At 36.0% G+C, this 21034-nt stretch overlaps 1 protein-coding gene and 1 non-coding gene across 2 annotated transcripts in view; one reads left to right on the forward strand and one right to left on the reverse strand.

The window, feature by feature from the left end:
* Positions 1–3585: 3585 nt before the first annotated feature.
* Positions 3586–3690, reverse strand: LOC115513177. The gene has a single exon (XR_003968599.1). It is a non-coding gene; the product is annotated as a U6 spliceosomal RNA (small nuclear RNA).
* Positions 3691–15087: 11397 nt separating this feature from the next.
* Positions 15088–21034, forward strand: part of STPG2 (sperm tail PG-rich repeat containing 2) — a 308430-nt gene continuing 302483 nt past the window's right edge. The window contains exon 1 of the mRNA XM_030314485.1: positions 15088–15196. Within this exon, the coding sequence (XP_030170345.1) occupies positions 15088–15196 (109 nt within the window). The remainder of the gene's footprint in view (positions 15197–21034) is intronic.

Genomic DNA, 21034 nt, shown 5'->3' on the forward strand with positions numbered 1-21034 from the left:
CACTAGATAATGAGATTCTTGGTAGTTGGTGGCGAATGGGATGACCTTCAAGAATGGGGCCTGAAGATTCTTCTCTCCTTTACTTTTCCTATCTGATTATGTTGCCACCTCAGGCTCTATCCCAAGAACTGGGGTAAGCAGAGTTGTGTGTGGGTTTGTGTGCTTGTGTTTTGATAAGAGGGGAAAAGAGGTGTCCGAGGTATATTAGAATAAACAGGGGGAAATGTGAGAGAGAAGGCAGAAAAATGAAAGATTATATTTTAATGTCCTAGTAGCTGAAATTAATTTGACAGAAAGTTTTGGAGTCACATTTATCCAGGTTTGGGTTTGTGTGAGTTTGGAATTACTGGGTTACTTTTGGAGACTTAATTTTCATATGCTAAAAAAAAAAAGTAGAGGAGGAAGCAAAGAAAGATAAATTCAGATACCTTATCAAATAGTTGTATAAAATGTGACATAATGAATATCAGTTCCTTTTAACCACAAATATGTTAGGAAAAATGTCTTCAACTCTCTACTGTATATGTGGGACATATGCATATCACTTGTGTTAGTTATTCAGCCAGTTCAATTAGGCTAAAACTTTCTTTTATCTAGTAACCTTCCCTTAACTACTGATCATGCACCATCTTGTGACTTCTATTATTTTCTTGACATTTTTGTATCTTGAATTGCCACTTATTAACGTTTTTAGGATTTGCACCAACTACTATACTTATATCTATATCTATATCATCTATCTATGTATCTACAAAGATGTGTTGTATACCTCTCAATATCTTGTTTATAACAAGGAATTAATAAATACTTGTTACCTTATTTACTGGGCTTTAGTAGAATTTTCCTTCACCCAGGTAAAGACATGTTACCAACAAATCCTTTATATTACAACCATGAGAAGAAAGTATATTTCATCAAACACATTTGAAATTTCATAAACACTTGTGTATTTTAAGATCATAACCTTATTTTTAATCATAGTAAAAAAACACATAAAAGTTACCATCTTAACTATTTTTTAGTGTTAAGTAGTTTAAGTAATGAACTATTGTTCAGTATTGTGTATTCATGTTGTTGTGCAAGGTATCTCCAGAGCTTTTTCATCTTTCCAAATGGATCTCTGTATCCATTAAACAACTCCCCATTTCCTCCTTTACCAGCTCCTGGCAGCCACCATTCTTCTTTCTGTTTCTATGAATTTGACTACTTCAGATACCTCATATAAGTGGTATCATATAGTATTTGTCTTTTTGTGACTGTCTTATTTCACTTAGCATAATGTCCTCAAGTTTCATCCATGTCATAAGCATGAGACAGGGTTTCCTTCCTTTTTAAGGATGATAATATTCAAGGTAATTATTTTTAGAGTATGAGATTTTAGTCAGAAGACTTAATGAATGAGAACTGCAAATCAATTTAATATGGTCTACATAACAGAAGAATATAGATACATATATTTAGTAAAACACTGTACAATGCTGAAACAGAATTCTAATAATGGAGAATCTTCTAAAACTATAATAAGCTCCTTTGGGACTATTATGCAAGACAGCAGGCTTTTTAAAATTCCATGTAAATATATTCTTAAATTTTTTATCAACAATTTATAAGTTGAGCCAGATGAGATTTGTACCTCACTACCATGTAGTTTCCATTTTTAATGTACTGAATTTAAATGATGAGAAGTGTCAAATTTACTGATTTCTAATCTTTAAAAAGCACACATCACAGTTTAAAAGACTTTTCATTTTGTCTTCATTTTACTTTCTTGAAGAAAAAGTTAAATACCTTACCATGTTACTCACACTTTTTTAAACAAAAGTATTGCATTTGTTATTTGTGTGCCTTATTTTCTCACCATTAAAAGCATATGATCAGTAAATTGTTAACTGGAACTATCCATTATAGGAGGACCCAACCCAGAGTAACCCATGATAAGGACAGGGAAAGCAATCTAAGGATCAGGTTGCAGCATCTGTCTGGATCTCAAACCCAATTTCCAGAGTAACAACAGAAGAATGAGCAAGCAGTTGCCACTGCTTTTCAGGCAGGTGATTTATTATGCAGACTGACTTTGGACAAAGTTAGTAATAGAAACATGTTATCTGTCCCTTCCTGAGAAACTCCTCAGTATGCAAACTTCACTTAACCCAGTTTTACATAACTTACTTTCCTTCATGACCCAACATTTTTGTGGTAAAACCTCTCCAACTGCCTCTCCACATCTTTCCCCATGATGGACCTCATAAGACCACATATGGCTCTGCCTCCAATTACTGTTTACCTCATTTGGCATTGGATTTTTCTCATCAAGGTATCATTTGAATCAAGTGGGAAGATACATATTTCCCAAATGAGCCCAAATGGTATATGCATGTGTGTTGCAACCTTTACTGGAAATATGACCTGATTTACCTTTCACCACGTTCTTGCTTTACCTCATTCATGGCATTAAAACAATATAAACATTTCACAATTCTGCCTGTTCCCCCCACCCCCTGTTTTGTCTCTTTCAACCAAAGTTTCACATATTAAATTTTATTAAATAATCCTGAAGCATTTCTCTTATTTTATAAACAATGAATAAATGTGATAATTATTTATTCCTTCCTTATTCTTCCCCTCCTTGGCCCACATTTTCTCTCCAACTTAGGTAATCTATTAATATCCAAATATGCATCCTTTCATATTTACTCCATGCTTAATCATATACATAAATATACAAGCACATATACGTTTAACATGTACAGTGGTTTTTGGGGGGCGGGTTAATTCTTGGTTTTAGAAAAATGATGTCTCACATTTGTCTGAATCTTGTTCTTCTTAACAATACCTGATGGAAATCATGCCAACTAACTGCAATGACTTTAATTCAATGTTTAAAATGTCTGCATAAAAAAAAATAAATAAATAAAAAATAAAAAAAAAAAAATATCTGCATAGTATTTTATGGTGACATGATTCAGTCATTCCCTTCATTAATAGGTATTTCATTTTTTACTGTTGTTTACTTTTTACACAGTACAAAGTTTGTTTAAATATATGGATAAAAGTATGTATGTATATCATTTTATGATACAGTATTTAAGTTTTATGGGATATCTATGGCATATTCACAGATAGCTTTACAAAAAAGCAATAGTTCACATTTATCCATTATGAAATTATATTTTCTTGCATCTTCCCAGAAAATGTTTCATTGGTCTTTTAAATCTTTGTCATTATGATGACTAAAAAAGTAGTATTTCACTTCATTCTGATAGGCATTTCCTTTTAAATTTTGATATTGTCATATAAGGACTATCTTTTCTCTAAGTTTTTGTCTCTAGGGGTTAAGCTCTCCCTTGCCCATACATATAATTTTCTAGATTTTTACATATGAATTTTAATGTTCCATGTTTTACATTTACATCTTAAAAAATCTGGAAATTATTTTTATTTTTTTTCTTCTAAGATTGTATTTAAATTCAAGTTAGTTAACATATAGCGTGTAGTGTAGTATTGGTTTCAGCAGTAGTATTTAGTGATTCGTCACTTACCTATAACACACAGTGCTCATCACAATTAGTGCCCTCCTTAATGGCCCCAAATATGGAATGCTTCATGGATTTTTATGCCATCCTAGCACAGGGGCCATTCAAATCTTCTCCATATTGTTCCAACTGGAAACTATTTTTTAAATGTGAAATATAGGGGTAAATTCTACTGTCATTTAAACTGGGTAGTCATTTGTGTCAGCAGAATTTATTAAGGAGTTCATTTGTTTCTCACTTAAAATACATTTGTCTTATATTAAATGGCTACATATATTGGAAAACATTTCTGGAATTTTTCTTTAGTTCTTTTGATCTATTTGTCTATTTTTAGGCCAATAGCCTAATTGATATTTTTATGATATTGTCTTCCAATTTAACTTTGGTATCTTTCCATTGTTTACATCTTCTGTATTTAGGTTCTATGAGTTTCCCATTGCATAATTCTATGTATATAATTTTTTCATTATTGCAAATGATTTTTTTTACAATTTCCTTTTTAGTTACTTATTAGTATAGATTAAAAAATTACTGGTTTTTATATATTTAACTTGAACCCGGTCACTTTACTTATTTCTCTTATTAATTCTAGGGTAATTTTAATACACTTTCCTGTGTCATTTTGTTATTTGATCACAACAAGGGCAAAAATATATTTTCCAATTTAATACATTATTTACTTTGTTTTATTGTATTCATTATTAATGATTTTGATAGAAACATCTGTTTTTTAATTTCAATTGGAATAGTTCTAGCGTTTTGCTATTTAATATTTTCTGTTTCTAATTTTTTTAAGTATTCTTTATTATATTAAAATAATATCCTTCAATTTCCAATACATGAAGAATTTTTATTAGGAATTGTCCTTTGATTTTGTCAAACGCCTTTTTTGCATCTATTGATATGAGCATATATTAATTTCGCTGATAATTTTGCACTGTAAGTGCAGAGCCCGACTTGGGCTCAAATTTATGAACTGTGAGATCATGATGTGAGCTGATATCAAGAGTCAGACACTTAACCAACTGATCCACCCAGGTGCCCCATTTGCTATTATTTCACTAAAATTTTTACATATATATTATAGAGATTACCTATATTATTCTTTTTTTGGTAGAATCTTGATCACCTTTTGATATTAAAGTTATACTGGTTTCATGAACTAAAATGAGAAGCTCTATCTTTATCTATAATATGGAATATTTTAAGTAATACTGGAATTATCATTTTTTAGGTTACATGAGACTTAGCTATCATTTTCATCTGGTATTTATGCCTGCTTTAAAAAAATATATATTTGTTTGTTTATTTATTTATTTATTTATTTATTTATTTATTTTTGAGAGAGAGAGAGAGAGAGAACAGGGGAGAGCAGAGAGAGAGGGAGAGAAATAATCCCAAGCAAACTCTGCACTGTCTGCAGAGTCTGACGTGGGACTTGATCTCATGAACCATGATCGTGACCTGGCTGAAATCAAGAGTCTGATGCTTAACCTACTGAGCCACTCAGGTCTCCCAAATAATACTTTTTAAAAAGCAACAGAAACTATCAGCAAATGTGGTTGTCTGTGAAAACTTTTAGGAGATGAATACTTATGATAAACATGGTCCATTCTTTTTCTCAAGGAGTAGCCATTAATCCTTTGTTGTTTCATAACATTTAAAAATTTTGGTTCTCATTAAATTTAAAATACTAAGCTAGTATCAAAGCAATATTTCTTTGCTGGTGTTTCATTTTATATTTTACTATCCTTTTTAAAAAGTTCAACAAATATTAAAAATGTACTCTTTAAAATGTGTTATGTAGCCATGGGGGGTAGGGAGTTGTTTTTGCGGAAAGAGGACAGAGAAAGGGAAAGGGTGTTGAAGAAGGGTACAGATCATCTAAGCAGAAAATCAACAAGGATATAATAATTGTAAATATTTATGCCCCCAACGTGGAAACGCCCAAATATATAAGTCAATTAATCACAAGAAAACCAGCCCTCAATAGGTACAAAAAGATCCAGATCATACTGTGCATATTTTCGGACAACAATGCTGTGAAACTCAAAATAAGCACAAGAAAACATTTAGAGAAACCATGAATACTTGGAGACTAAAGAACATCCTATTAAAGAATGAATGAGTTAGCCAAAATGTTAAAGGGGAAATTAAAAAGTACATGGCAGCCAATGAAAATGATAACACCACAGCCCCAAACCTCTGGGATGCAGCAAATGTGGTCATAAGAGGGAAGTATATAGCAATCCAGGCCTTCCTAAAGAAGGAGGAAAGGTCTCAGATACACAACTTAAACTTACACCTTAAAAAGGTGGAAAAAGAACAGCAAATAAAATCCCAAACCAGCAGAAATCAATGCTATTGAAATTAAAAAAACAAAAAAACAAAAAACAACCCCCCCCCAAAAAAAACAAACAAACAGTAGAACAGATCAATGAAACCAAGAGCTGGCCTTTGAAAGAATTAACAAAATTTGATCTACCCAGCCAGTATGATCAAAAAGAAAAAGGAAAGGACCCAAATAAATAAAATCACTAATGAAAGAGGAGATATCACAACCAACACTGCAGAAAAACAAACAATAATAAGAGAATGTTATGAGAAATTATATGCCAACAAATTGGGCAATCTGGAAGAAATGGACAAATTCCTAGAAATATATAGACTACCAAAACTGAAACAGGAAGAAGTAGAAAATTTCAACACACCCATAACCAGTACAGAAACAGAATTAGTAATCAAAAATCTTGACAAACAAGAGTCCAGGGCCGATGGCTTTCCAGGGAGAATTCTACCAAATATTTAAAGAAGAGTTGAGACCTATTTTTTGGAAGCTGTTCCAAAAGATAGAAAGGGAAGTAAAACTTCCAAACCCATTCTATGAGGCCAGCATTTACCTTAATTACAAAACCAGACAAAGACCCCAATAAAAATTAAGAGAACAATAGACCAATTTCCCTGATAGAGATGGATGCAAATTCTCGACAAGATACTAGCAAACTGGATCTAACAATACATTAAAAGAATTATTCACCATGATCAAGTGGGATTTATTCCTGGGATGCAGGGCTGGTCCAATATCTGCATATCAATCAATGGGATACATCACAATAAGTATTTGACAAAATACAACATCCTTTCTGGATAAAAACCCTCAAGAAAGTAGGGATAGAAGGATCATACCTCAAGATCATAAAGATCATATATGAAAGACCAACTGCTAATATCATCCTCAATGGGGAAAACCTGAGAGCTTTCCCCCTAAGGTCAGGAACACAATAGGAATGTCCATTTTCACCATTGCTATTCAACATAGTGTTGGAAGTCCTAGCCCCAGCATTCAGACAACACAGAGAAAGAAAAGGCATCCAAATCAGCAAGGAGGAAGTCAAACTTTCACTCTTCGCAGACGACATGATATTCCATATAGAAAACCCAAAAGACTCCACCAAAAAACTTTTAGAACTGAGACATGAATTCAGCAAAGTCGCAGGATATAAAATCAATGTACAGAAAGTGGCTGCATTTCTATATACCAATAATGAAGCATGAGAAAAAAATTCAGATTTCAATTCCATTTACACTTGCACCAATAACCACAGAATAACTAGGAATAAAACTAAACAAAGAGGTGAAATATCGATATACTGAAAACTATAGAAAGCTTGTGAAAGAAATTGAAGAAGCCACAAAGAACCGGAAAAACATTCCATGCTCATTGATTGGAAGAACAAATATTGTTAAAATGTCAATACTACCCAAAGCAATCTACATATTCACTGCAATCCCTATCAAAATAACACAAGCATTCTTCACAGAGCTAGAACAAACAATCCTAAAATTTGTATGGAACCAGAAATGACCCCGAATATCCAAAGCAATCTTGAGAAAGAAAACCAAAGCTGGAAGCGTCACAATTCCGTACTTCAAGGTGTATTACAAAGCTGTAATCATCAAGACATTAAGGTACTGGCACAAAAGAGACACATAGATCAGTGGAACAGAACAGAGAACCCAGAAATGGACCTACAAACATATGGCCAACTAATCTTTGACAAAGCAGGAAAGAATATCCAATGGAATAAAGACAGTCTCTTCAGCAAATGGTGTTGGGAAAACTGAACAGCAACATGCAGAAGAATGAACCTGGACCACTTTCTTATACCATATACAAAAATAAACTCAAAATGGATGAAAGGCCTAAACGTAAGACAGGAAGCCGTCAAAATCCTAGAGGAGAAAACAGGTAACGACCTCTTTGACCTGGGCCACAGCAACTTCTTACTTGACATGTCTCCAGAGGGAAGGGAAACAAAAGCAAAAATGAACTATTGGTACCTCATTAAGATAAAAAGCTTCTGCACAGTGAAGGAAACTATCAGCAAAACTAAAAGACAACTTATGGAATGGGAGAAGATATTTGCAAATGACATATCTGATAAAGGGTTAGCATCTAGAATCTATAAAGAACTTATCAAACTCAACACCCAAAAAGCAAATAATCCAGTGAAGAAATGGGCAAAAGACATGAATAGACACTTTTCCAAAGAAGACATCCAGATGGCTAACAGACACATGAAAAACTGCTCAACATCACTCATCATCAGGGAAACACAAATCAAACCCACAATGAGATACCACCTCACACCTGTCAGAATGGTTAACATTAACAACTCAGGCAACAACAGATGTTGGCGAGGATGCGGAGAAAGAGGATCTCTTTCGCACTGCTTGTGGGAATGCAAACTGGTGCAGCCACTCTAGAAAACAGTATGGAGGGTTTTCAAAAAATTAAAAATATGGGAATGCAAGCTGGTGCAGCCACTCTGGAAAACAGTGTGGAGGTTCCTCAAAAAACTAAAAATAGAACTACCCTACAACCCAGCAATTGCATTACTAGGTATTTATCCAAGGGATACAGGTGTGCTGTTTCGAAGGGACACATGCACCACAATGTTTATAGCGGTGCTATAGACAATAGCCAAAGTATGGAAAGAGCCCAAATTTCCATCGATGGATTAATGGATAAAGAAGATGTGGTATAGACAGACAATGGAGTATTACTCAGCAATCAAAAAGAATGAAATCTTGCCATTTGCAACTACGTGGATGGAACTGGAGGGTATTATGCTAAGTGAACTTAGTCAGAGAAAGACAAATATCATATGACTTCACTCATATGAGGACTTTAAGACACAGAACAGATGAACATAAGCGAAAGGAAGCAAAAATAATATAAAAACAGGGAGGGGACAAAAACATAAGAGACTCATAAATATGGAGAACAAACTGAGGGTTACTGGAGGGGTTGTGGGAAGGGGGTGGGCTAAATGGGTAAGGGGCACTAAGGAATCTGCTCCTGAAATCACTGTTGTACTATATGCTAATTTGGATATAAATTAAAAAAAAAATTAAAAATAGAATTACCCTATGAACCAGCAATTACACTACTAGGTATTTATCTAAAGGATACAGGAGCGCTGATTCGAAGGAGCACATGCACCCCAATGTTTATAGCAGCACTATTGACAAAAGCCAAAGTATGGAAAGAGCCCAAATGTCCATCAACTGATGAATGGATAAAGAAGACGTGGTATATATATATATACATATGTATATGTATATGTATATGTATATGTATACACACATACAATGAAATATTACTCGGCAATCAAAAAGAACAAAATATTGCCATTTGCAACAATGTGGATGGAACTACAATGTATTATGCTAAACAAAGTAAGTCAGAGAAGGACAAATCATATTATTTCACTCATATGTGGAATTTAAAATACAAAACAGATGAACATAAGGCAAGGGAAAAATCATATAAAAACAGAGAGGGAGACAAACCATAAGAAACCCTTAAATACAGAGAACAAACTGAGGGTTGCTGGGTAGGTGGAAGGGCTAAAGGGTGAGGGGCATTAAGGAGGACAGAAGTTGGGATGAGCACTGGGTGTTATATGTAAGTGATGAATCACTAAATTCTATTCCTGAAATTATTATTATAGTATATGTTAACTAACTTGGGTATAAATTAAACAAAAAAAGAAAAAATGTGCTATCTAAATGTTGTAATTAAAAAGTGATGTTCTCTAGAGTTTACCATTCATAGTAAGAAATGAAGGAAGGGCATTTCCAGGCAGGGATAAAGTCCTGAATAGAAGCACAGAGATGAAAAGGGCAAGGTTTGTTGAATATGTAACTTGTATGAATGGGGGATACTGGAAGATAGAGAAATTGAAAGTAGACTGGCTTGTCTGAAACACCCAATGCCAAGCTTACGTCATAGCAATAGGAGAGTTTTGAGCATGAGAGTGACATTCTCAAAATTGTACTTAGGAAGATTAATCTAACTATATGTGTGGGATCAATTGCAACAGAGAAATTAGAAAAGGATTCCAGTTGAAATGTTAGAATACAACAAATAAGTAAGAGAGCCTATCAACAAAATAACAGTGAGAATTCAGTGAGGGGTGGATTTCAGAAAGATCACAGAGATGAAAACAATACAACTGGCACTTGTTTGGATGTGGGAGCACAAAGAGAAGTAGTCTAAGAAGTAGTTTAAGGCTTATATATGGGAAGATACTGCTCTTCTGAACAGAAAAGAGATTAGGAGGATGAGCTGGCATTCCAGAGAAAAAAATGAGTTAAGATTTGAGAATATTTGAAGTGACGGTGGATCACTTATATTTAAATGTTAAGCAGGCACGTGAAACGCATGAATCTCAAAGAGGATACATGGTTTGAGAATGGATCATTACCAAGGGAAAAAGAAAAGGATGGGAGAGAAAGAAAGATGAGAGAAAAACAAAAATTAGAGGAGACAGTAGGTGCTCTTACAATAAAGTATAATGAGAACCTGGAAGGTAGGGTACCATGGACATCAAAGGAGGGGAAAGTTCCCCAAGAGGGTGATTGTGGAAAAAACTGAGGCGTTTCTTTTTACGTTGACTCCTTTCTCCTGAGAAATATAACCTGGTACCCAGAAATAGGCTACATTTCCCTCTTTTATATCTACATGTGCCTGTTGACATAGTTTGGGCCAGTGAAATGTAAGCACATATTTTCTGCGTTTCTTCTAGGAGGCCTCCTTGAAAGGGAGGGATTGTACACTTTTTATTTTTTCTTCCTGCTGCTTATAATGGTTGGAACTCCAGCAAATAATTTTTAGACCATGAGCTCATGTCAGACTGGGAGGCATACATCAAGATATGGAACAGCATAATAGAGCATCCTGGTTCCCTGCCATGAAGGAGCCACTATATCACTCCTGATATATCACTATATCACTCTGGACTTTCCTTTTTCAGATTAATAAACAAACATACAGCCAATCTCAAATAAGAATTGAGAAAAAAATTATTGCGTGTGATAGTAGAGCACAGTTGGGGACATTTCCCTCATAATGGCTATGAAAACAGGTCTAGAGTCAAACTGGCTTTAAATCTAGCTTTGTTATCCATTAACTATGTGATACTGGTTGAAAAATGTAATGGTTGTCACCATATTAACAGAGATATTAATAGAACCTACCTCAAGAGTTATATGAGAAATTATTTAGATTGTTTATATAAGGTTCTTCACACAGTGCAAGCACATAGTAGGTGCTCAATAAATGTAAGTGAAAAAAATCAGGTGATCACTGATAACGTGCTGTAATTTTTAAAACATATTTCATGGAATGTTGTAATTTCAGAATCATATTAAGTCTGCAGTTTAGGGGCACCTGGGTGGCTCAGCTGGTTGAGTGGCTGACTTTGGCTCAGGTCATGATCTCGATGTTCATGAGTTCAGCCCCACATTGGACTCACTGCTGTCAGCCTGTCAAGGCAGAGCCCACTTCTGGATCCTCTGTCCCCCTCTTTCTCTGCCCCTCCCCTGCTTGTGCTCTCTCCCCCCGTGCCTCCCCCCAAAGTCTGTAGTTTAGAGAAACACATTTATATTAAACAAAATACTGAACATAAAATATACTTTGTAAGCTTCAGCTTATTATATAAATAAAAATAAAAATTTTTACCATTTTAACCTGAACGCATACCATTTTACAGCGTGACCTCTCATAACACTGACAAATACATTCAGTTGTATAATACACGCTAAGTGATTTATTATCATCATTTGATTTTTATTTTTACAAAAAGCAAAACAATGGAAACTAAGTCATAATGGGTTTAAGAAATCAGTTTCAACTCAGCTTGATAATATTTATAAGGTATTTAAGACTATTTAAGGCAGAATTCCCACACCTCATGCAATACTCCAGATGTCACCTGTTATCTACTTAATCCTCAAAATGTTATAAGGAAAAATTGGTGACTATGAAGTTCTTCATTGCAGTTAAGATATTTGATAAAGAATCAACTTTATTTAATAAAGCTTCATTTTAAAGTTTATTCTAGTGGTAGCCAATGTGGAGGAATGGAAAGTATCCAGATTTTGTAGTCAAGTAAATCTTAGTTCAAATATAGGTTCCATTTCTCATGAACACCATAGAAATAGTTGTATAGGGTAGTAAATTAGCATTAAAAGTATTTTTGCAGGAATTGAGAAATGCTGAGCCAAATTCTTTATTTTGAATTTATATGCAATTATAATTCTGCGTTAATATATTTCTTTTTTGCTGTAGCATATTCATTCTAAACTATTCAGGAAATATTTACCACAATGAGAGATAATGAAAAATATTTACTGTTCTCAATTAAAGATGATTTTCCTTTTTTTTAAAAGTTTAAAAAAATATTTACTTATTCTTGAGAGAGAGAGAGAAAGAGAGAGAGAGAGAGCTCATGAGCAGGGGATGGATGGCAGAGACAGAGGGAGAGAATCCCAAGGAGGCTCTGCCTGTCAGCACAGTGTCTGATGCGGTGTTTGAACTCACAAACTGTGAGATCTTGACCTGAGCCAAAATCAAGAGTTGGATGTTTAACCTACTTAGCCACTCAGGCTCTAAAAAGATCTTCCAGTTCTGAAATATGGTGTATCATTTTTGTTATTGAACCATAAGAGGGAAATAATGGCTGGGAAAGGTTGAGAGAACAGCCACAGTGATCAAGGAAATACAGGAAGGATTTTCACACTAAAAAGTTTTTAAAGAAAGACTATGTTAAGAATGTAGATTCTGACAGACTCCAAGTATTACAAAATCATAAAGAGTGTAGAGGTTGTACCTGCATTTAGATACAGAGGTGTGTTATTTTATAGGATCTGGCCACAAGACCCAGTAACATTAGAGTCATGCCATTGATCAGCTATCCTTCTTTGAGGTCCTTGAGGAACTAACGTATAGTGAGGAGGCAGGAAAGATAGAAAAACACTGTATTCTTAGCTGGTACAAAGGCCTTAAGGTCACAAACTCTCCTTTAGAGATCTGTGAATAAGCTAGGATAGATTCTATGAAGAACTCCTTTTGTCGAAATTAGGTTAGACTCAACTGGCCAAAAATCAAATTAGACAGAAAGCAGATAAACCCTGCTTTATCACTTCCATTCCCAATCTCAAACCCAAATCAGTCCAAGGAAAGAGTAAGCTAGGTGATGGTAGACATGAACAGCCAGAAAGAGGTTGCCAGTCTGCACCATGTCTATGCAAAGACGGCCTAAAATTGAATTTGCTTTCTGGGTTTATATTCTTGTTTGGGTCAAGGGAAAATGATGTCCTTAAGGAATGTCCACCAATAGAAGGCTAATGTAAAAGTACTACTGGATTATCCTCCAAAGCATATAGGTTTTTCTCTTTTTACCTCTGTGACTTTTTTCTTCATACTGTATCATAAAATTTAATAGTAAGTGTATTCTAGATCTCAGTATATCTGGGGAACCTTGGGAAAATAAGGTTTAAATAACTTTTAAAAAACTATGAGGGGGTCTGTAAGCATGCAAGGAGAAAAATGAAGTCAGTGAGAAAGGATCACTGATCAGTATCTAGCTTCTTAGTAGAGAGAGGTGGTTTCCAAAGACCTGCAATATTTTCTTTTTCTGATTTTATACATCTCATCACCTCATATTATGGCTAATACACATCCCTACTCCATTCCATACAGAATCCCAGAGGCTGAACTTTCCTGTATCTTTGTATCCCCAGAGTCCAGCAGAGTACTGAACCTATAGTACATGCCAGTATGTGTTTTTTTTTAAGTAAATAAATAATTATTCAGCTAGCTGAGTAGGAAAAAAAAAGAGGTATTACAGATACATCCTTGGGAAGCATCTATCCTTTTATGGAGAGCATTCTGATCTTTCTGGAACAACTGTCATACTAAATGACCCACTGAATTGAACATCAGATCGTGCTCTACAGAATCTAAATACTGTAAAAATTTGTAGTAGGTACAAATTAAAGTTCTGTGTCTCATTTGGGGGCAAGGCGTAGTCAAAGCAGGACTTATTTCAGCCTTTAAGGGTGATTAGAATCTGGAAAGTATTCTTGCTGGGAAAAACGAAAAACAAAGAGCAAAAAACAAACCAAAAACCCCCCAAACCCAGCCTGAGAAACCTTATAAGGTGGATTCTGACATAGATTTCTTAAGACATCTGCAGAAGCCGGGTTCTTTCTGCCTAAGCTTAAGCGACTCATTGGTTCAGAGAGGATGGACTGTTTTCTCAAGCCTTTGCTTTACAATTAAGAGTAAGGAGTCAATGTTGCCCTTGCCTGGCATGTGACAACAAAAGCAGCTTTCAGTTACCTGAACTTTGCATTGCTTCAGTTGGTGAGCTTTTCGTTTCCTCCCTGGGTTCCAACCGTTTCTTTTCACCACCACTTCCTGAGTATCTCTTCATTGTTTGGATTATCTGTGTAGTAAAGTCAGAGGTGTTTTCCCTCTGCGGGTGCGAATGTATTTGGAATGGGAGTGGGGGCTGAGCGTGCAGAACCCAGGCTCTGCTTCGAGAGAATGGTTTTTTCTTTCATAGTTTTTGGTAGTCTTTTCCCAGACGCCCTAACTGGTTTATAGCGGAAAGGGATCATGGTCAAGTGAGCTCTAACCTAGTCTAACGTGTTTTCCAGAGTTTTCCCGACAAGCCCAGCACCTGAAACACTTGGCGCCTCAAAAGGAGATCCAAGGTTCGCCCAGCCCTCCGGCTGAGTAGGCGGTGAGCTCCGACGTGAAGGATTGTGGGAGGAGGGGCTCGCGTCTCAGTACGCATGCTTGGAGAGTTCGGCCGCGGAGTTGGAGGAGCGCTTCAACCTCTCTCTCCCAAAGACTTCCGGGGCGGAGAGAAGGCCGGAAGCACACCGAGTGGCGCGTACTTAATCTCCTTTCTTGGCGGAGCGCTTCACCTCTCGCCTGGTGAACTGATAGATGTTTGTGTAGGATAGCTTATCTCTGGTCGCACTCCACGGGGCTAGAATTTGGCCTAGGGGAAATCTGACCCCAATGAGCAGGTGGGAGATAGCTCCCTACGGCAGCTCGTCCATTTACTCAAGCTCTTCTGTTCCCTCTACAGACTGTCGTAACCTTCCTTTTACTGCACACCTTCTCTAGTCGCCTTGTTTTTATCCCTTTTCAGAGGCAGTTCCTCCCGCCCCGCCCCTCCCTCCTGCAATTATGTATGATCGGGCTCCCCGCTTGCTCAGATTGTCTGAAGGTGGCAGCACTGAGGAGCATGTGGGTCCTGGGTCCTACCAGATACCTTTCCTGAAGCGGCAGGCAACAGGTAAGAGGTAGGGAAAGGCAAGCATTCTGTGACAGGCACCTCACTTTCGGCCTGCCCTGCTTCTGTGTGCCTGTTAAACATAATGGTATCACTTCATAAATATAACAAAACATGAACTAGGCAGAGAAAATCTCTCCTTATTTTATAGGCGGTAACTGGTAAAATCATTTATTTCACAAAGTCAGTAATCGTATGGCTAGGACATAAGATGGTACAATGGTTGTCTCCATCAAACTTTAAATTGTACACGTTAGATCTGGGATTTTGATTTACTGACTCTTGATGACTATGTGAGTCTCTAAATTCTGTGTTTCTTACTGCCTACTGTTTCTTTTCCTTGTAATCCTGTCTGCCTGACACACATTTGCTACCATTAACCAGAGATACTTTATTTAGTAAGATTTAACTTTTATATTTCTATTTAGCAATATGATTTAAAGTCACCTTTACACCCATCGTGGGGCTGGAACTAAGGACCCTGAGATCAAGAGTTGCATGCTCTTCCAACTGAGCCAGCCAGGACCCCCATAACAAATATTTCTAATTTGTTTTCTGCTTTTTTCTAATCTGATGATTTTGTGGAGTTTACTACCATTCAAGCTGTAGTTTTTCCCTTGTTAATCTGCATTTTCTCTGTTGTTGCACTATATATTTTTAAACGAATCCATTGCTCTATATGACCGATCAGATTAGGATATTAGGTTGATTTAGGTTTCTTTGGGTGGAGTGCAGGTTTCTCATTTGTCCTTGCTTTAATTTTGAATTTTACTACTTTTCAGCATCTGATATTGTATCAGTCTTCTTGGAGCCTATGTCTGTATTTAATACAGTGGAGTTGCTCTAAACATTAACTCCCTAGCAATATATTAGCTACCAACCACCACCCAAAACACTTATACCTGTGATGCTTTTTAGTCCTTATTTTGACACTGTCTTTAAACAGTGCCTGATTCATGGTTAGGACCTAATAAACATTTGTTACACACTGAATCAGGGAATCATTCCCCCCCCCCCCCACCTTGACAACCAATCCTTCATTGCCCTCTTTAAAGGTTTTTATTTTTCTCAATGCTTTTAAATGTTTATATGGTGTATTTTCCATCCTTTGCTGGTTGCTTTCCTCATGTATACTTTCTCATTCAGATCCATAGCTTGAACTATCCATATTCTGATTCTGAAGACTTCCAGAAGAAAGTCTTTAGAGATATAGGTGATTTATATCTCTAAGATGAACGTTCTTCTGATCTTAGGGCTTTCTTACTGCTATTAATGTTTTGGACATCTTTATATGGGTGGTCTGTGACATCTGAAGCTCCACATATCTGAGTTCATCATTTTCCCCATCGTTACTAGCTTCTTTGAAAAATTACCTGTCAATCAGTCATAAACTTTAAACTTTGAAATTATTCTAGACTTCTTCTCTGACTGATCATACCCGTTGCTTATTAAGGTCTATTGATTCTATCTTCTTATTGTCTCTCAAGTTAGTCTCCTTTCTTCATTTGACTGCCCTTGACTTTGTTCAGGCCTCATTATTTCTATTCTGAATTAAACCAATAAAATATTGCTGTTTTTTGCTTTATTTCAGTCTCCAACTTTTCTCTTATGGCTAAAATGATCTTTCTAAGATATAGTTATGTTATTTGATAAAAAAAAAAAAGTTCTTTTAACACTAAGGTTAAAATCTGATGTACTTAACGTAGTGCATAAGATTCTTCATGGTCTCATCTCTGACCTGGCCTCCCACATTATCTCTCCAGGCACCCACACCCAACACTTGACCTGTATACATATCAGCAGTTCCAACTTTGCATTTTCTATAAATTCGTGCTTACTCACCTGCATGCTTTTGCAGCTGCTGATACCTTTGCCCACTATGCTGTTTCTTCCTTTTTCATTTGACTGAGTCCTGCTTTTTCTTTCAGACTCAGGTGAAATGAAATTGTTCTCTGATTACGATTTCTCAGGTCATTCTTTGACTCCTTAATGTCTCCTTCATAGCACTTTGATACTGTATCTTAATTATCTGTTAACTTATGTGGCTGCCACACTAAAATGTGAGCTTCTTGGGGGGCAATAACCATGATCTTTACTGGTACCTCTCAGTTTTTAGCTCAATAGCATAACATATAAAGGCTTAATTAAAAAATAAACAATAATTCTTGGCATAAAGTTAGAAAAAAGGTCTAATGAACTACACATAGAGTTAAAAACTCATTACATGACTTGTGTGAACTCTGCTTAGCAGTAAGTGCGGTGTTGCAACAAGGGTCTTCCTTTACTGTTTTGTGGAATTGTGCCTTTCTGACTTGTAAAATGAACTAAGAAATTCTATGCTTGGCAACTCTGAGCAGCTGCATCCTATTGAGCCCTGTTTTAGCAATACTCAGTGACCACATGCTGATAATCAGTAGAAGGTACAGATATCATTTCTGTACTGGATAATTTCAAAGTATCTATTATAGGGACATCTGGGTGGCTCAGTTGGTTAAGCATCTGACTCTTGATTTTGGCTCAGGTCATGATCTCACAGATGGGAGTGAGCCCTGGGTTGGGCGCTGCACTGACAGCGTGGAGCCTGTTTGGGATTCTCTCTCTCTCTCTCTCTCTCTCTCTCTCTCTCTCTCTCTCTCCCTCCCCCTGTCCCTCTCCCTCTCCCTCCCCCCCCTTAAAATAAATAAATAAATGTAAAAAAAAAGGAGCTATTACCCCTTTCCAAGGTTTATTCTGCCTTACCTCTCTGGGATAATGCACTGGACTATGCAGAAATATACACAGTTATTTCAATTAAGGGTCATGTAGATTTTATAGAATATTATGTAGGAAGATTAGATGTTGGGACTTTATATAACTTGTTACCTTGAATCATAGAAGAGCAGAGGATCTTCGAGTCTTAGATCTTCAAAAGAAAGATGCAAATGCTCTTTATTCCTAACCTTTCTTTCTTTTTAACCCTTCCTCTTACCATAGCCTGCTTGGTCAATGCTCTTGTGTATTATCTTCACGTTTTCCTCAGGAAATTCTTTTCACCCCAATCTGCAAACTTCATTGCCCCAGCTTTTGGCCATTGAATCAGAAAGACTCTTTCAACCCAGGCTTTACAGCCTAAAATGGACAGGACTAAGCTGCTCTGATTTCATGAATAGGAGAGATAATGGATATTCCAATTTCAGATTAGTGAGAGCTATTCCTGATTTTCTCTCATTTCTCTAAGTAGGAAGCATATTTTGTCTCATCAAAGCAAATTTTCCTCAGAGACAACCACCCTAGTAAAATATGATAAAAACATAGTTCTTTTAGTAATGTGACTTCTCCTGGCATTATTGTGTTAAGGAGGATTTAACTGCTTTTTGAACCTGATTTATATAATAAGGGCACCGTACATTAGCTGTGTATTAATTATCTATATTGGTTCTATATCAGTTATCTAAGCTGGGTAACACTGGCTCCCAGATTTCTTCTTTGATGGAGGAGTGGTTAGCTTTACCTGCCACAGAAGCATGAGCTGTTTATGGTTTTGTACTTATAACTATGTGCTTATGCCACCAATAATGAGTTATTAGCCAATCAGAATTTAGGGAGACCACCTCAGGGAATGCAATCTGTATTTAAGTTTAAATAAACAATAGGTATACGTTTACTGGATATGTTGATGTTCCTGAAGATGAGGATGTTTCAAAGATCTAGTTATTGCTTGCTTGCTTATTTATTTATTCATTTATTTATTATTTGAGAGAGAGAGAGAGAGAGAGCATAAGGAGAGGGATAGAGGGATGGAGAGAGAGAGAGAGAGAGAGAGAGAGAGAGACAGAATTTTAAGCAGGCTGCATGCTCAGCATGGAGCCCAAAGCTGGGCTTGATCCCACGACCCTGGGATCATGACCTGAGCTGAAATCGAGTCAGGAGTTACTGCTTTTGTGTGAAGAATGACCTTTTGGTTTTGTGGCTGTAGCTGTGGCTATAGAATTTGTCCTTTAATCACATGCTGCCCACCTTATTTCTCAGAACGTACTGACTTTTATTGCTTCATGCCAGTTTGATTTATATTCTGTTGTTGGTGCCTCAAACTCCGTATTTCCCAAACTGAACTTATTTCTTTCTTCTCAAATCTTTCCTTCTTCTATATTCCTAATTTCTTCTTTGTACCTGACAGTTTGATTTATTATTCATAATTGGCACTTCATATGCCAATATATCCATGTCACAAATCAAACCTGTTGTCTCACACTCCATCAGCCCTAATTCCCCAGAATCTTCTCCTATATTTTTATATCTTAATTATTGGCAACACTCTTTGTAGTGTAATTATTTATTTGTCTGGCTTTCCTACTTCTTGAGGGCAGGGATTTAATTTATTTGTTATTGTACCCTCACTGCCTCTCCCTGCACACAATAAAGTGTTCACTGTTCAATGAATGAGTAATGGTGTAGTTTAGAATATCACCTATTGAATTCTATATTTATTTATTAATATGCAGGGTGCTATGATAGGGAGACCAACCATCCTGATTTATATGGGAATGTTCTGGTTTTAGCACTAAAAGTCCTATGTCTTGTAAACGTTAAACATTAGGTATATGTAAACATTAGGTATATAGTTATGAATAAAACAGAAAAGTCCTTTCTTTCATGGAGCTAATTAGTATAAACATTTTAATTTTCTTGTGGTTTTACTTGAGCTCAATATTTCATACAAACTTTTAGCCTAATGATTAAAGATTCTATATAATTAATTTTGGAAAACTTCCATGAAGATTTTATGAGTACTGGCTTTCTTCAATATGTGGGGCTATTGTGTGTTTTTTCCCATTTTTATATGAATTTCAATATTTTGCAATTAATTTCACACTTGTTTAGGTAGATTCAGTTAGAATCTCTGCCATGGTGTTAGGACAGCTGCCTCAGAACTAGTCTGAACTTAGCTTTTGTTTTCATACCTATCTCACATTACCTCGTGTTTGCATGGAGCTAAATAAAAAAAAAAAAAAACAAACTTGTGAGATTAAATACTTATGCTGAAAATTGCATAAAAAGTATGGCACAAAAAGTGAATACTCAAGAGATATAACATTGCCAAACTTCCCTTTCAATTATATCTCTTTTCCTCTCCCCTACAGGTAAGCACTATTCTGATTTTTATGGCAATCACTTCCTTGCGTTTCTTAAAGATTATTAAATCCTGTTGATGAAATGACCCCTTTGTCAGAAAGCAGCGTCTCTCTGTAGTTTTCCTTGTTCTAAAATCTGCTCTGTCTGATGTTAATATAGTCCCTCCAGCTTCCTTTGATTCATGGATGCATGGTATATATTTTCCATTTTATTTTTAACTTATGTTTTTATGTTTTATGTTTTATGACTTCTTTATGTCTTTATGTTTTATGAGGGTTTTCTGTAGACAGCATGGAGTTAGGTCTTGCTTTTTTATCCAGGTGGCAATCTCTGCCTTTTAAATTGGGGTGTTTAGAACTTTTCTATTTAATTGTCAACATTGTTGTGTTTATATTTATTCTCTTGGTATTTGTTTTCTATTTATCTCATCTGCTCTTTGTTTCTCTTTTCTTTTTTGCCTACCTTTGTTGAATGGGTTTATTTTTTAAAAATAATTTTGTTTTTATCTCCACTATTGCTTTACTAGCTACACTTCTTCTTCTTCTTCTTTAAACATTTATTTTTGAGAGAGAGAGAGAGAGAGAGAGAGAGAGAGAGCACAAGCAGAGGAGGGGCAGAAAGAGAGGGAGACACAGAATCCAAAGCAGGCTCCAGGCATTGAGGTGTCAGCACAGAGCCTGACACGGGGCTCGAACCCATGAAACTGAGATTATGACCTAAGCCAAAGTC

This window comes from Lynx canadensis, chromosome B1 (genome assembly GCF_007474595.2).
Source record: "Lynx canadensis isolate LIC74 chromosome B1, mLynCan4.pri.v2, whole genome shotgun sequence".
Taxonomy (NCBI): Eukaryota; Metazoa; Chordata; class Mammalia; order Carnivora; family Felidae; genus Lynx; species Lynx canadensis.